General features: G+C 48.5%; 2 protein-coding genes across 2 annotated transcripts; one reads left to right on the top strand and one right to left on the bottom strand.

The window, feature by feature from the left end:
- Positions 1-2,139: 2,139 nt before the first annotated feature.
- LOC119341949 (scarecrow-like protein 34) lies at positions 2,140-4,635 on the bottom strand. Its single transcript, XM_037613795.1, has one exon. It carries the CDS (start codon positions 4,539-4,541, stop codon positions 2,325-2,327), a length of 2,217 nt encoding a protein of 738 aa, XP_037469692.1. The 5' UTR covers positions 4,542-4,635; the 3' UTR covers positions 2,140-2,324.
- An 884-nt stretch (positions 4,636-5,519) lies between these two features.
- On the top strand, positions 5,520-7,431 carry LOC119341261 (chaperonin-like RBCX protein 1, chloroplastic). Its single transcript, XM_037613144.1, has 6 exons — positions 5,520-5,747; positions 6,094-6,188; positions 6,515-6,632; positions 6,934-6,950; positions 7,034-7,096; positions 7,191-7,431. Exons 1-6 carry the CDS (start codon positions 5,525-5,527, stop codon positions 7,263-7,265), a joined length of 591 nt encoding a protein of 196 aa, XP_037469041.1. The 5' UTR covers positions 5,520-5,524; the 3' UTR covers positions 7,266-7,431.
- Positions 7,432-17,802: the final 10,371 nt, after the last annotated feature.

Raw genomic sequence — 17,802 nt, 5'->3', positions numbered from 1 at the left:
CGCCAATTTCCCCTGCCGGTACCTGGGTCTGCCTCTATCTCTTCGTCGGCAAGGTGGTGCGTAATTCCAGGATCTGGTTGAGCAGGTTGCGTCGCAGCCGTTTTGGAAGGCGGCCTCTCTACCCAAGAGTAGCAGGATGCTCTTAGTTCAGTCGGTTCTGTCTGCCATTCCGGTGCATTCCATGCTTGCGATGGGTCTGCCGGCAAAGACGACCAAGGCGCTTGTGAAAACATGCAGAAGCTTCCTATGGTGTGGGACAGAAGATGCAGGTGGAGGCAAGTGTGCAGTAGCTTGGGACACAGTATGCCGACCTAGATGGGCAGGAGGTTTGGGAGTGATCAACCTCAAGTGGATGAATATTGCGCTTCAAGCGAAGTGGGCGTGGCTGCAGCGTGCATATGCTACCAGACCATGGGCGGAATTCAAGTTCAGCATCCCTGAGGAAGCCAGAGCCCTGTTCCAGGTAGCGGCAAGAGTGGAGCTTGGAGATGGCAAGACAGCCCTTTTCTGGGAGGACAGTGGTGCCACGGCTTTTGGCTTCAGGAGCTGGCCCCGTTGATATATGACAAAGTGGCAAGGAGGGTGAGGCGCACAAGGACAGTGGAGGAGGCAATGCTACACGCCTCATAGACTAGAGATTTTGGGACGAACTTGAATGTGCATGAGCTTGGCCAGTTCTTGCAGCTATGGGTGCAGGTGGACGGAGTAACTTTGGAGGGATAGCGACCAGATCAGCTTTTGTGGTCATGGGAGAAGGACGGTCAGTTCTCGGTCCGATCTGCGTACGCGGCTAGGTTTTCCACGCAGATTGTCTCGCCCACTGCATCCTTCACCTGGGCATCAAGGGATCCTCTGCGGTGTCGTTTCTTCGTGTGGCTTGCGATTATGGGCAGAGTGTGGACCGCGGACAGGCTGGCACGGCGTGGCCTCCCGCACCAAGACGCTTGCCCGCTATGTGATCAGGAGGAGGAAACCGCTAACCATGTTTTGGTCGGATGTGTCTTCGCGCGTGAAGTATGGGCAAAGGTAGGCCTCATTATGGGCATGATTGGTTTGGCGCCTGCCCAAAGCGAAGGTCTACGTGTGTGGAGCACTCGGGTGACAAGGTTTGGTAAGTACACAAAGACGGCGCGCGCCATTCAGACTCTGGTCCTATGGGAGCTGTGAAAGCATCGTAACTCGATCGTGTTTGATGGTAAGTCCTCGGATGTGCGACATGTGCTGCGTAGAATTCAGGCAGAGGGAGTTGCATGGAAGCAGGCAGGAATCCTGCATGCGGATCTTAACATTCTACCAGTAGACGTAGAGGTAGAGGGGTGGGCATACAGTGAGTAATCCGCTCTAGCTAGCAAGGTGGACCGTGTTGTATAAACGCAATGTAATTACTGTGGACGGGGCTTCTTTCCCCCTTTCTTCTATTAATATATGATACGCACACTCGTGCGTATTCGAGAAAAAATTAGTAGTGATAATGTACAAAATGGGGGTTTACATCAAGCTGATGTTAGAAGTCACTAGGTAAAAATGTGTACATTTCAATGATCATTCGTGCATTATCTATCCAAGATGACATGCCATCCTTCAGAAAGATCTTGTTGTGCCACGCCGCGAGACATTACAACCATCATGCGCGCGTCCATCGCCGAGATCTCTTTGTGCCACGCCGTCGATGCGGTAGATATAACACCACTCCATTTCTTGGCCCCTCCAGCTAGCACCTGCTTAAAACCGATGCCTCGGGAAGGGAGAACGACACTAAATGCGTCGTCATCGTCCGATCCGGGAGACCCAAACCTAAGGTTTCCCCAGAACAGCCCGAGCGAGGTGAGGCAGACTAGAACAACGATGCCAAAGACGCCGCCATCGTCCGCCATGACCAAAGTCGACGTGATTTTCACCGGCAGTCTCGCCACTCCGATCCCGCAACTAGCTGAATCCGTGTGGAGCCACGCCGTAAAGACGTATCCCAGTGTGGCCGGAAGACCAAGATAAGATCCGCCCAGCTGCCACCGCGCCGCCCGCAACCCGGTAACCGTGGCCGGCCTTGAAGACCCAACCAAGTCACCGGCCAGCACGGAGCCATACACAAGGACAACAAAACCAGGGTTCTTCTTCATTTGCAGTACATTAGCGCAGCTCTGGAGCAATGTCCATAAACATATGCCTAAACAAATTATATGCATCTCTAAGCAGCATCTAATTTACATAGTACGTAGTACTCTTGTTGCATCTCTACTTATTTCTACCATACAGGTGCCACCACCAGTTCAAGCCATCCTGAGACGGCGGTCCACTGAACCATAGATTTCTGAAAGACATCTAGGCTAGCTATCATGGTCGGCGACCCATGTGGAGAGAGCGTAGAGCACTCTGCCTTTCCACCCCTGCAGCAGCCACTGGTGATCCACGTCGATGAGGAAGTCCTTGTGGTAGTGCTCCCTCACCTTCTCCCTCACCATCCCGACCACCTCCGGGTCCAGCGGCAGCTGCCGGAGCCCCGCCCGGCGGTTCCGCACCTGCCACTGCCTGTACGTCTCCGGGCGCTCCACCCGGTCCGCGCCCTCGCAGGCGATCACGTTCAGCGCGCCCGGCCCGATGAGGTCCCGCTCGATCAGCAGCCGCACGTCGTTGTCCCGCGGGATGGTCGCGTCCAGCATGTCGAAGTGCGCCGAGTAGAAGAACATGGCCTCCCTGAACCGCGTCACGAAGAAGGGCGCGCCGTACGCGCCGTTCGCCACGCACTCCACGAACACGTCGGGCCTCATGTCCCGGATGTTCCGCAGCACCACGTCCCTCGGGCTCGGGCCGCCCGTGGTCACCGCGACGCTGTCGTCCATCAGGTTCCGGAGGCCGCACTGGCAGTGCACCACGAACACCTCGTCCGGGTCGATGCCCAGGTCCTCGCCGCGCACGGTGTCCCACCTGGCCGTCACGCCGTGGAACTTGAACGGCACGCCCAGCTCGCGGGCGCAGCTGCTGAGCCGGCGGCCCGTCTCCTCGACCTGGCGCGCCGGGCGGAACCCGGGCTGCGGGAGGTCGACGCCCGTGATCCTCACCTCCGGCGGCCCGCCGTCCCTCTGCGCCAGCCACCGCATCAGGCCCGGCCACTGGAGCCCGTACTGCACCCCGAAGTCCACGATGTGCAGCCGGCGCTTCCCGGCCACGGCGTTCAGAATGGTCTTGTTGGCGAACCCGAAGTTGGCCTTCTTGAAGCAGCAGGCCGCCATGAACAGCTTGTACGCCTTGAGGAACTCCACCACCGAGGTGCGCTTGGCCACCAGCGACTGGTAGACCTGGCTCCCCGTGCCCGCCAGCCGCGCCTCCAGCCCCTCCGCGAAACAGTGCGCCAGCCTCTGCGTGGCGTCTCCCGTCGGCCCGGAGTGCTGCTTGATCTGCCTCAGCAGCTCCGTCGCGCCCCGGCGGTCGCCCGCGGCCACGGCCTGCGCGCAGTGGACGAGCATGGTGCGCAGGTCGACCGCCTCGCTCTTCTTCGCGCGCGCCGCCTTCCCGCTCTTCTTCTTGGCCTCATTGTCCATGGCGAGGCGCAGCTCCTCTATCCCCTGCATGCACGTCTCGTACCCCTCCAGCATTATTTCGTCGAACATCTCGCGCGCGCCAGTTTCCTCGATGTCCGGCATCATCAGCTTGCTGCTCCTGGTGGTCTCCGCCTCCAGGTCGTCCTCGTCGTACCTGTACCTGCGGCCCCGGCCATTGCCGGACGGCGGTGTCCCATTCGCCGCCTCCTCCTTCTTGACGGTGGAGCCGCGCTCCTTGCCGGGGGTGGCCTCGAGGAGGGTGTTGTTGGTCGGCAAGAACTTGTTGGCCTCCTCCATGCCCTTGAGGAAAGCCGAGTTGAGCATGTCCATGTCGCCACCGTTGCTGAAGAAGGCCGAGAGCAGCCCGACCTGGCCACCGTCGCCAGCGGAAAACATCGCCGGCTTCCGCTCGGCCCCCTTCTCCTCCGCCGGGCCATTTAAGACTGCCGAACTCTGGGTGCCCGGGCTGCCGCCGTTCTGGCCGAAGAACGCGCCGGCCCCGTCGGCCGCGCCCATGAGTTGCGTCGGGCTCTGCTGGAACCCCGCAGCCGGGGCGTCAGCAAGGAACGAGCTCCTGGCATCCTCGTCGGCGGGGGAATCGGGGACGAGGCCGCCGAACACCATGTCGTCGAGGTAGGGCGGGGAGCGGAGGAGCTGGGAGAGCTCGAGCGGGTCGTAGGGCCAGGAGGAGTTGTTGGTCTCCTCGGAGGAGGACGTTGCGGCGTTGCTGCTGCTGATGGCGTTGCCGTCGGAGGAGGTGGTGCCGTTGGGGGAGCCGGAGGAGGAGGTGGTGGTGTCGGAGATGATCTGCTCGTAGGGGCGCTGGGCGTCGAGGATGGCGGGCTGGTCGGGGTACTGGTAGAAGAACTTGTCGTCAATGTCCTCCTCCATGAGCATGCGCGAGATGAAGTCGAGGTCGACGTCCGCGGCGGGGGGCGGGGTGGGCGGCAGGTCGAGGAAGAGGGACGGCGAGAGCGGCTCGAACTCCTCCGGCGTCGCGTCCATGGCTGGTAACCTCGAGGTGAAGCGTGCGAAGTGCGACGAGGTGGAGCTATGGATTGACTAGTTGCAGGGATGGAGTTGACATGGGGGAGTTACTGGGGTTGGGGGACGGACGGGCCGGGGTGGGGGTATAAAAATGGCGGCTAAGGGTTTGAAAGTCCAACCGGTACGAAGGTTCGAGGAAGGAAGGGTGTGGCCCGGCACGGAGACTAGATCGCGACCGTGGCTGAGGCGACCGAGGGAGGAGACGACATACCAGATCACTCTCGTCTCTCCCACAAAGTGACAAGTCGCAACACCACAACACGGTATAGAAATCAACAAAGTTACTTTCGCCTGCGGATGTGGAGTTTCTACACCCGGGCTCAAATGCTCCTGGGTGGATAGTAAATTCGAAAAAATAGAAAACAAATCCAAAAGATTCTGAATTTTTTGCATGGAAAATTTTAAGGAATGTTTGGAGTGTATGCAAAAATTCATCACGAAATCACATTGGTGGAAGGCATGGTAAAAAAATAAAATCAATGCTCTGAAAATTTTACTTCCAAACACATTTTGGAGCTCTGATTTTTTTTCAAGACTTCCACCAATGGGTTTCGTGATAAAACTTGGCATGCACAACAGAAATTTCCTAATGTAAGTTTACTGTTCACACAGGGATCATTTGAGCCCGGATGAGCTACTTTCGCTTGCAGTGGCACTTCATCGAGCACCAGGCAAATCAATCGACGACATCTTATTCTTTTTTTTTTTTTTTTGCGAAACGACATCTTATTCTTACCTGAGGAGGAGGCAGGGGAGAAGGTCCGGTATGGTAGGCCACAGAGAGTTTGCCAGGTACTTCCGTCTTATTTCTCAAATGGATGTATTCAGTATTTTTATTCGAATGATAAACTTTTTTGGACGGATGGAGTACTAAGACAAATTCTTGAGTCCGAAATGCAGAGGCTTGACTTCTCCTCATCAAATACCCAAAATACCCTGGCATGCAAATATCTCCCGCTGGGTGCAAGCCGTGGCGCACGTTGGTTACCATTCCAGACGCCATGGTGTCCTCTCGCTGCGCCGTCCTGCCCCACCCTGCCGGAGTGGCCCCTCGTCGCCGGCAACACCTACCCGCACAGGCGTTCTGGGGGACGGAGAGGAGGCGGCGGAGGCGGCTCGTGAGCTTCGAGGCGCCGCCTCGGTGCCACAAGATGTATGTTCCCGGTAATTCTGCACTACTTTGCCTTCATCTTCAATTCTCGAGCCCCCTGTTCCCCGAGGGAAAAGCAATTAGATTGATCCGCTCGGCCATTATATTTCTGTAGCAGCTAAAGCAGAGTAGCCAAGTGTAGTTGTGAAAGAGCCAAATTTCGACAATTACCAAGCAAATTTCTGTTCTTCCGTGTGCTAAAACCACGAAAATCTTATGGTTCGACATATGCAAATCGGTTTCAAATCTCAGTCAGGAGTTCGAAGCATGCTCAAATTAATTCATTCACTGTAACACTAACAATACTACTGTAAATAGCTTTTGCCAAATGATGTGGACTGAGCCAGTGACATGTTTCAGGCTTTGGAGAGGGCTCACCAGAGAAAAAGGCGGCGATTAGTCTGCTGAACTTCTTCAATTACCTGGCCGTCAGGATTGTGCTGGCACAGCTTGAGGTTACCTACCTTCTAATTCCTCTCATAATCTCCCTTGAGAGTCTTAGATTTAGTAAAAGCAACACAATACTTCAGTAGTAGTACTACTTTTTCCTTTGCAACTTGATTTGGACTGAGACAACACTACCGTATTTGTTATACTCGATGCACAAATTATTACTTGCACCACTGAGAGTAGGATTTTCGCAGCCCATTGAGAGAAATAAACATACCCTAATAATACTGTTGGGTACCTGATTCTTTATTTATTTTATATGTTTGAGGGACGTTTTGGTGCCATCTAATAGCTGTCCTTTTTATCTTCCTGTGAACAATTTTTCCGTCAGAGTTACAACCGAGAAGCCTATGTTGAGCTCAAGGAGTTCACCACCCGCAACTCCGTGAACGACGCTGATAGTTTCTGCAAAAACCTGATCCGCGAGTCGCCAAGACACAAGGCATTAGGTAACATTTCTTACCCCTTTTCCAGATTTAGGATGATATACGGGGTAACCTTTGCCTATCCGAGTACATGCTTATCGCTGAAGAATTGAGTGTGGTAGCAGATTTATGATGCCTGTTTTGTTGATCAGAACTTAATCTAAGACAAGTATCAGTTCTGAACTAACTGTCATGCACTACAGTGGTTAAGTGTTGGTGCTCTTTTAGTTTTCATTTGATTGTCTGCTTACCATTTCTCATGATGAACATTAGTCTTGGACAAATTTACTGACACCTCACTGCCTTTGTTTCACCATGGTAACAGCTATGAGGATTTTGGAGGTAAGCACCTAGAACAATTTAGAAATGGCAATCTTCTGAACTTTGGTCTGGCCCAGGGTTTGCTCATGCATCTGCGACCGCAGGTTCGATCGGCTTATATGAAGAATGATTTCGAGTGGGACAACCTGAAGAAGCTATCGTTCAAGGTTGGTTTTTTCCACCCCCCGAAGTATTATTATCACCATCAAAAAGAGACCATTCATTGTTGTTTATTTCTTGCCTTCCATTGTGCTTGGGCAGATGGTTGATGAGGCCAACATAAAGCTCATGAGGGATTATGTCCTGGAGACCAGCCACATAGAAGACGACGAGTGAAGATATCACATGTATCCTCGGCACGTCCGCCGTGCAGGCCTCGATCGATCGACAGCTCTGCACACGCACATGATTTGGTTATGTTCTTTATTACCAAGTGCAGTTCAAACTACGTGTATTTTGTTGAAAATATTAGCACTTTCTCGATTAATCTAATCCACGAGTAGACAGTAAACATGGCAAATACGGTATGCATCTCATACCGATACCTAACCATGTGAGCACGTACAGTACATAGAACCGAACGATCTATGAACATCATATATACGGCTAGCACATGAACAAGCAAACAGGGGATGAACGAGTCATACCCTCCGGTTGGCCAGGCCAACGCGGCGGCGGTAGGCGCAGCCTCAGCATCAGCCAAGGTCTTCTTCTTTGCAACTTCGTCGTCAGCCATGGAGTCGATGTAAAGGAAGTAGTGGAAGCAGAGACGAACGAAGACGAGGACGGATCGGGAGCAGTCGCGTCGAGACGCTCCCCAAAAACCTTATTGCCGTTCTCCTGGGCAGGATCTTGAACGACAGGGTTCCGGAGGCACCTGCTCTCCCGACCAAACGTGCACGCGGTCATCAGGATGGGATTGCCGGAGGCAGCACAGTGAGAGGAACAGTAGATGACAGCTAGGGTTGTATGAGAGGGAGTGAGTGAACTAAGTTAGGGTTCACTCCACTGGCCAGTACCTTCTTATATAGGCCGTCGAGTAGATGGGCCTGGGCTCAGGCCCATGACTGAGTCCGCGAACAGCCCACGGTCCAACTTCTCGGACAATGGCACTTCCGTAAACGACTCGTTAATTAATACGAGATCAATTAACCATTCTTGACCGGCAAAAATAAGCTTCGGCTTGGCTCATACCCGCAACCCGCGACATGCGCGCGCGCGTCGTGACGAGGCGAGGCGAGGCGGGCGGCGGCGGAGGAGGAGGAGCACGCGTGTACAACTCCTATTCCCAAGCTCCCAATAGCAAGTGGTGGAGCAGCCCTTATAAAGAGGTCTCACTCTTTTTACTGTAGCAATATGGTACTAAACTTCCCACACTTCCCACCACTTGCCGTACACATGCATGGGCCTTAGAGATTAACTAGGGATTATTGTCTTATATGGGCCTAAGCCCACCCATAATCCATCAATCCCCCACCAGATCTCGAGGCACATAAGTTTGTCAACTGTTCCAAACAATGTTTGATATACCAGAATTTTCAGTGGAGACTGTTAAGCTGAACTTCCACCTAGAGCAATGGGATTAGACTTCTTCACAACTGAACAATGGACTATGCCTTGAATTGTCAGTTTGGCGTGTAGAACTTTTGCCCATTGTCAGCTGATACGTGACTGCCGAAGGCTAAACCCCATGGGTGGAGCTTATCAGTCATACTCCGTACCTTCTCATGAGCTTCCTAGAGATCACCCAATCTCATAGACTGTGACCAGCAGTCGGGCTCACATAGGTGTGTTCCTCCAAAGAATGCTCTGTAGGTTAGCATCTTGCTTACGTAAGCTTTGGAACACATTAAGACAAAATCAGCCTGCCTTATAGAACTGAGAGTATTATTGCATCTCCAACGGAGTGGGTTAATTAAGGATACTCTCCTCAGTTGGCCGCTGGATTGTTTTCCCAGGTCCGAATTCACGGGATCTCCGATCACATAGGTTGGGTTACCCCCATGGCAACTTACATGGGTCTCATACCCATCTCCCTCGATGCATCACAATCCGTGATAGCCCTTTCGTAAAAGGGTCTGCCAGATCTTAGCCGTCTGAATATAATCCAACGCTATTACTCCGGAGTTTCTTGATTTTCTAACAGATTTTAATCTTCTTATGTGCTTTGTGGATTTCAAGTTGTCCTTTGAACTCTTAGCCTTGGCAATCACTGTTTGATTGTCACAGTTCATAAGGACAGTCGGGACTATTTTATCAACCACGGGCAAATCCATCAAAAGCTCTCGAAGCCATTCTGCTTCGACGCATGATGCGTCTAATGCTGTGAGTTCTGCTTCCATAGTCGATCTCGTTAAGATCGTTTGCTTGCAAGACTTCCAGGAAACAGCACCACCATCAAGTGTGAAGACATATCCACTTGTGGCTTTCATCTCATCAGCATCAGATATCCAATTTGAATCACTACACCCCTCAAGTACCGTCGGGTACCCAGAATAGTGAATTCCATAATTCATAGTACCTTGCAAATAGCGCATCACTCGCCCAACAGCATGCCAATGCACATCTCCCTGATTGGAAACAAACCGACTCAGTTTGCACACAGTAAATGAGATGTCAGGACGAGTAGCACAGGCTAGGTACATCAGTGAACCAATCACTTGAGAATATCTCAATTGATCTATAGTCGTGCCTTCGAACTTTCAAATCCGCACTTTAGGATCATATGGTGTTGCAGAAGGTTTGCAGTCTGAATATCCAAAACGGCTCAAAATCTTCTCAACATAGTGGGATTGCAAAAGTGTAATTCCACCCTCAGTGTCTCTTAGTAACTTGATGTTCAAGATAACATCAGCCACGCCTAAATCTTTCATCTCAAATTTATGAGATAAAAAGGCCTTGACCTCCTCAATGACCTTGAGGTGGGTCCCAAATATCAGTATGTCATCGACATACAGAATAACTCCTTCGCCCCCACCATAGCGATAGTATGCACATTTGTCAGCTTCATTAACAACAAAGCCAGCAGATGTCAAAGTTGTATTAAACTTCTCATGCCATTGCTTAGGCGCTTGTTTCAGGCCATACAAAGATTTCACTAGCTTACACACCTTTCTTTCCTGACCATTTACTACAAAGCCATCCGGCTGTTGCATGTAAATTTCCTCGTCTAACTCTCCGTTAAGGAAAGCCGTCTTAACGTCCATCTGATAAACGAGAAGACCATGCGAGGAAGCCAAAGCGAGTAGCACTCGAATGGTTGTCAGTCTAGCCACAAGTGAGTAAGTATCGAGGAAATCATCTTCTTCTTTCTGGGTATAACCCTTGGCCACAAGCCTAGCCTTGTATTTCTCAACAGTACCATCGGGCCTAAGCTTCCTCTTGAACACGCACTTACATCCTAATGGTTGGCAACCATAAGGACGATCAGTGATCTCCCATGTCCCGTTAGCCATGATGGAATCCATCTCGCTACGGACCGCATCCTTCCAGTAGTCAGCATTCAGAGATGCATAAACTTCTGAAATGGAACTGGGAGTGTCATCATCCACGAGGTACACGAGGAAATCATCACCAAAAGACTTTGCAGTCCTTTGTCTCTTGCTCCTAACAGGAGCTTCCTCGTCATCCTCCGTGGAACTTTCATCACTTTTGTGTTCATAGTATTCCATCAGAATGGCAGGTTCAGGAGTCTCATAAGATTCCAGTCTAGAAGTGCTTTGCATATCTCTCATGGGGAAAATATCCTCAAAGAATGTAGCATCCTTAGACTCTATAAATATACCGACCTTCTAGTCAGGTACCTCAGATTTCACTACTAGAAATCTATAGCCAACACTATTCTTAGCGTAGCCCAAATTAACGCAGTCCACGGTCTTCGGACCAAACTTACGCTTTTTGGGGATCGGCACATTGACTTTCGCCAAACAGCCCCAAGTGCGCAAGTAAGAGAGTGTAGTTCTTTTCTTTTCCCATTTCTCATAGGGAGTAGTCTCATTATCCTTTGCGGGAACTTTATTCAGGACATGACATGATGTTAATATAGCCTCCCCCCACCATGCCTTGGATAAACCCGATGTATCTAACATGGAGTTAGCCAAATCAGTTAGAGTATGGTTTTTCTGTTCGACAACCCCATTTGACTGGGGTGAATAGGGAGGCGTCCTCTCATGAATAATACCATGTTCCGCACAGAATAAATCAAACTCACTAGAAAAGTACTCTCCACCACGATCAGACCGGACTCGTTTTATTTTCTTCTCAAGTTGGTTCTCAACTTCAGCCTTATAGATTTTAAAGTAGTGTAGAGCCTCATCCTTTGTATTTAACAAATACACATAACAGAATCTAGTGGAATCATCAATCAAAGTCATGAAGTATTTCTTTCCACATTTAGTCAACACACCATTCATCTCACAGAGATCTGAATGTATGAGCTCTACTGGTGCCAGGTGTCTCTCCTTCGCAGGCTTGTGAGGCTTACGAGGTTGCTTTGCTTGCACACACGCATGACACTTAGAGCCTTTGGCTAAAGTGAAACTCGAGATTAGATTCATCTTAGCTAGCCGCGTCATACAACCGAAATTTATGTGACAAAGATGTAATGCCAAACCTCACATTCGTTCACATTGGAATGAATTTATTTCACGACTTTATTACAGAAATCCTCCAGGGAAAGGCCGAACAAACCACCACAATCATATCCTTTTCCAACAAACAGTCCATAACGAGACACGACTACTTTGTTAGACTCAAATACTAACTTAAACCCTTCTTTACATAGAAGGGAGCCACTAACAAGATTCTTCTTGATGGTGGGGACATGCTGCACGTTCTTCAGTTGCACGATCTTTCCCAAAGTAAACTTCATATCTACCGTGCCAACACCATGAACAGAAGCATGCGAGCCATTCCCCATCAGGACAGAACAATCTCGTGTGACCTGGTAAGAAGAAAATAAAGACACATCAGCACACACATGAATATTGGCCCCAGTGTCAACCCACCAATCGGTGGACTGACAAACTGAAAGTACGGTAAACAGATTACCATACCCAAATGCTCCATCATTGTTGCTCAAAGTGACATTGACAGACTTGGCATCCAGTCCTGACTTCTTATACTTGTTTGGGCACTTGTTGGCCCAATGTTCAACCGAACCACAAGTAAAGCAGCCCTCATCCTTCTTCTTCTTCTTGAAGGTCTTCTTATCCTTCTTCTTAAAGGTAGTATTCTGCTGGGCAGAGTTCTTTCCCTTGAACTTGTGGGAGTTCTTCTGCACCATATTGGCGCTAGAAGAACCCTCTGCCCCTTTCACGTGTGAGTCCTTTGCTCTCGAGTTTTGCTCAACACTTAGATGACCAATGACATCCTCAACAGAGAATTCATGTCTCAAGTGCTTGAGAGAAGTAGCAAAGTTCCTCCATCTAGGAGGGAGTTTTGCAATAATGCAACCTGTGACAAACTTGTCCGGTAACTCACATTGCAGGAGCTCCAGCTCCTTAGCGATGCAATGTGTCTCATGGGCCTGGTCCAATATAGAATGGTTATCAACCATTTTGTAATCATGGAACTGCTCCATAGCATACAACTCGCTTCCAGCATCGGTTTCGCCAAATTTAGCTTCGAGCGCATCCCAGAAATTCTTGGCAACACACATATGAAGATATGCGTCCACAAGCTTGTCTCCGATCACAGTAAGAATGGCTCCCAGAAAGATGGTGGTTGTCTCCCTAAACGCATTCTCCTGTTCAGGAGCAATCGTTACCATGGGAGACACAGCACCAACCCAAAACACGTTCATTGCTGTGAGCCACAAGGTGGTCCTCGTTTGCCAATGCTTAAAATGTGTTCCAGTAAACTTTTCTGGTTTCAGGGTAGCGGCGAAGCCATGAGTCGAAAAGTGCCTAAAACAAGGTTTTTGGATTGCTGGAAATATTAGCACTTTCTCGATTAATCTAATCCACGAGTAGATAGTAAACATGGCAAATACGGTCTGCATCTCATACTGATACCTAAGCATGTGAGCATGTACAGTACATAGAACCGAACCATCTATGAACAACATATATACGGCTAGCACATGAACAAGAAAACAGGGGATGAACGAGTCATACCCTCCGGTTGGCCAGGCCAACGCGGCGGCGGTAGCAGCACCCTCGGCATCAGCCAAGGCCTTCTTCTTGGCTACTTCGTCGTCAGCCATGGAGTCGATGTAGAGGAAGTAGTGGAAGCATAGGCGGACGAAGATGGGGACGGATCGGGAGCAGTCCCGTCGAGACGCTCCCCAAAAACCTTATTGTCGTTCTCCCGGGCAGGATCTTGAACGACAGGGTTCCGGAGGCACCTACTCTCTCGACCAACCGTGCACGCGGTCGTCGGGATGGGATCGCCAGAGGTAGCATAGTGAGAGGAACAGTAGATGACGGCATAGATCACGGACGACAAACTTCTTTGTTGTCCACTAGTGGACGACAAACTGTCCGGATGAACGCCTGCCAGCAAAGACCTTCTTTGTCGTCCGCTTCTTAGAAACGAACGGCAAAGGATGATGCCGTCCGCCATCCGAGGCCAGCAGATGGCAAAGACAGCTGACGGCAGTGCGGTGATGTGAGAGCCGTTAGGGGGTTAACGGCGCTCTTTGCCGTCCGCCAGCGAATGACAAAGAGTCAAAGATCTTTGCCGTCAGTTGGCAGACGGCAAAGAGCCCAGCTCGGCAGCACTAGGAAGCTGCCATGTGTCCAGATATGCCGTCCGCCAGCGAACGACAAAGAGTTTTGAATCATTGTCGTCTGCTGGCAGACGGCATAGCTGGTCACTTTGCCGTCCGCCAGCAGATGGCAAAATGACCAAATAGGCAGCCAGTGTTCCCAGTTTGCACAGGTGACTGCCACGTGTCCTCTTTGCCGTCTGCTAGCGGACGGCAAAGCTCTTTACCATCTGCTAGAGGATGGCAAAGAGGCTATATATCCCCTGTTTTTATTTAAATCCCATTAATTAGACATGGTTTCAAACACAGATATACATGCATACATATCCAACAGCATGTCCAACAACATATTTCATCCAATCCAACAACATAGTTCAACAGAGTCCAACATATCCATATATACATAACCAGAAACAAGTTTCCAATAACATATCCATATAGACATACATATCCAAACAAGTTTTCATAAACAACAAGGAAGCACCACAAGAATAGTACACTCCATGAATCCAAGCTTCCTCATGTAAAGTAAATCTGCAAATTGGGAAAGATGAAAGTTAGAAGAAGAAGAATAAGACTAGTTAGAAGAAGAAGAAGAAGAATAAGAATAAGATTTTTTTTCTTCTCTTTCTTTTTCTCCTCTCATCTTCTTTATCTTCTTCTTCTTGTAACCAAGGTAGGTAAAAATGTCATTTTATTGCTAAGCTAGGTAAAAATGCTAAGTATAGGTCATTATAGAGCTAAGGTAGGTAAATATGTCATTTTGGAGCTTAGTAAGGTTATTATGTCATTTTCGAGGAAAATAAGCTAAGTCTATATCATTTTGGAGCTAACAAAGATTATCATGCCATTTTTTACCTAAGTATGCTAAGTATGTCATAAATGAACTGAATAAGCTAAGCATAGCTTATTTTTTTATCTAACTTAGGTAATTATGCCATTTAGGAGGAAAATAAGCTGAGTATCCATTTATAAAGCAAAACACTAGAGAAAACTTACCCTCATCACAACAAATGTGATGAAGATCGCAACTAAGGTAACAATTGATCCAACGGCATAATGATACCAAGCCTCATTATCAATGGCATATTTTCTAATCTTCTTAAGCTTCAGGCACATTGCATCCATCTTCAAGCGCATTACATTCATCTTCATCTTGTGATCATCGATGGCATCGGCAACATACAACTCCAATGTCATCTTCTCTTCTTCAATTCTTTTAATTTTTTCTTTCAAATACTCATTTTCTTTTTCAAATAAATTTAACTTCTTGACAAGAGGGTCCGTTTCAAATTCCGGTTCACATACCTCCTAGATTAAAATATCTCTATGTCAACTTGATGGCCATAATTTGCTTAAATGCGAAATGCAACAAATAGTTATGAAAGAGAATTTACCACATCCGAATCATAAAGCGGGCGAGGGCCGACCGGGGTGGAAATCAAGACCATGGCACTATGTATAAGAAACAATCATACAAAGTAAGAAAATTATAAATACCAACTATATAAATCATACAAATAACTATATAAATGAAGTACAACATAAAAATTTGAATACCTAATAATCATTGTCGGTAATGACGTGCTCGTCATCATCATTAATAAAAGCATCATCATCAACACTATCGGTAATGACGTGCTCATCATCATCATTAATAAATGCATCATCATGTGGAAGGCCACCTTTACATAATCGTTCAAGCATTGACAGGTCATCTGCAACAGTAACTTATTCTTCTTCCGGCTCTTCTTGTTCCAGCTCAGGGGTGAAGTCCGATTCACTATCGTTGTCTACTTCAATGTTCTGAGGTGGAGTAGAGCGACTCTTGAAACATTTTTTGCAAAGACATGTTTCTTAATTCTCCTTCGTCATATGTGTCTTGGTTAATGTGAGGTTCATAATCCTTTTCATTGGGGGGAGGTGGTCTAACACGTGGCGACACTTCATAAACGACATCCCAACCACTGAGATTTGGATCACTTTGACAGGCCCACGGTAGATAGAAAACTTGGGTTGCCTGTTGAGCCGTAATATAGACATCGGGAACATCCAAATGGGTGCTTTGTTTGATTTCGACTAGCCCTCTATGTTCATGAGTCCTTCTAGTCTCCCTCGGCTGGAACCAATAACATCTGAAGACTACGACGTTTGGTGGGTTTTCACCATAGAATCAAGTTCATAAATTGCTTCAACTCTTCCATAATACTCGATACCTCCTTCGCCGATAGTAGAGACACAACAATTTGTAGACTTTCGGTCGGCCATAGATAGCTCTTTGCCATAGGTACCAAAGCGATACCCGTTGATGCCGTATTTGTCAAATGAACGGACCTCAAAACCATTAGCTACTTGTCTCAATTCGGCATCCATAATCTATGAATTAGCCTACAAGTTTAATACGAAAGGATTGTTGCATTAGTCGCAAATTAGCCAAAGAAAAGAAAGGGTCTAATGGAAATTACCCTTTTTTTGAACCAAGAGATGAAACCCGGAAATTCGGCTCCTTGTTTTGCCAGAAGCTCATACTCTTCGACAGAATCCTTTTGGATCACCGCTCCATACGAGAATATGGTGACGTATCGGCTGCATCAAAAATCCAGGAATAAGAGAAGTTCAAAGGAATTAGAAGTTGTGAAACAATGTACCGAGATCTTACTCGACGTACGGTTGCACTTCTGTTAGGTTGTTGAAGAGATACAGCAAAATGGTCCGCCATTCTTCAACATCCAACCTTACTGGTTTCCAACCACCGGCTGGTGCGAGATTCCCTTTGAATAGGCTGAGGTTGGATTGACCCTTTTGAGGTTTGTCAGCATTGTACCGAGGCTTTGGATTATGCAAATGACGATTTTTGGCTTCGTAGTGTGCGGTCACGAAGTTTGCCGCCTCCTCAGTGATGAATTCCTCCGCCATCAATGCTTCTATTCTACGTTTATTTTTACATTTTGCTCGAAGCGTCTTCTGCATCCTCTCAGTTGAGTAGCACCAACGATTTTGCACGGGCCCCCCCAATCATGCCTCGGTCGGGAGATGCAAAATCAAGTGTTGCATTGGATTAAAGAAGCTTGGCGGAAAGATCTTCTCTAACTTGCAGACAACTCCAGCGCCAACTATTCCATTTCTTCTAGGAGTCCAGGCGATAGTTCTTTCGCACAAAGAACACGGAAGAAATAGCTCAGCTCTGCCAGTACTAGCCATTCATCCTCAGGGATGAAGCCACGCAACATCACCGGCATTATCCACTCAATCCATATGTGCCAATCATGACTTTTTAGACCAAATATTTTCAATTTTTGAAGACTCGCTCCCCTCTTTAGATTTGTTGCATACCCATCGGGGAACATCAATTGCATTTTCACCCACAAAATAATTTCCTTCATAGCTGGCCTTCCAAGATTGAACCATGCCTTTCGCTTCGTCCAGTTGATCCCCTTTCCTTTCGGTTCTTTCATGTTTTGTAACGGTCTATCACATAGCTCCTCTTGATCGGCTCTAGCCTTAGTATTATCCTTTGATTTCCCCTCTATGTCGAACAATGTACCAAAAATGGCTTTGGCGATATTCTTTTCACTGTGCATCACGTCGATGTTGTGTGGGCAAAGGAGGTCTTTGAAGTAAGGCAGATCCCAGAAGCATGTCTTGTGAGTCCAGGCGTGTTCCTTATTATACCCCTTGAAATACCCTGGACGCTCTGGATCTAGCTCGAGAGCGTTTAACTGATCTAGGGTCTGTTGGCCTGTCAACACAGGTGGTGCAGAGTGTTTGACAACTCGACCTTTGATGAAGTTCTTCTTGTCTTTCCTGAACTTATGGCCAAGATGTAGAAACGGTCTATGCAAGTCGAAGCAACTATACTTGCACCCTGCCATCAGCCAACGGAACTCAAGAGCTCACTTGCATGTGGGGCACGGGAACCTTCCATGCACACACCAGCCAACAAATAGCGCATACGCCGGCAATTCATGCGTCGAGTACATGTACCAGGAACACATTATGAAGTTTTGTTTTCTAAAGGCGTCGTATGTCTTGAACCCATTATCCCAAGCTTCTTGCAATTCGTCCTTAAGCGGCTGCATGTACACATTCATATTCTTCCCCGGATAGTTGGGCCCTGGAATTATCAACGTCAGAAAAATATTCTTTCGTTGCATAATATGCCCG

This window comes from Triticum dicoccoides, chromosome 7B (assembly GCF_002162155.2).
Source record: "Triticum dicoccoides isolate Atlit2015 ecotype Zavitan chromosome 7B, WEW_v2.0, whole genome shotgun sequence".
In the NCBI taxonomy this organism is placed as follows: domain Eukaryota; kingdom Viridiplantae; phylum Streptophyta; class Magnoliopsida; order Poales; family Poaceae; genus Triticum; species Triticum dicoccoides.
The sequence above is the reverse complement of the archived record's forward strand: the minus strand, read 5'-3'. Positions and strand labels throughout refer to the sequence as shown.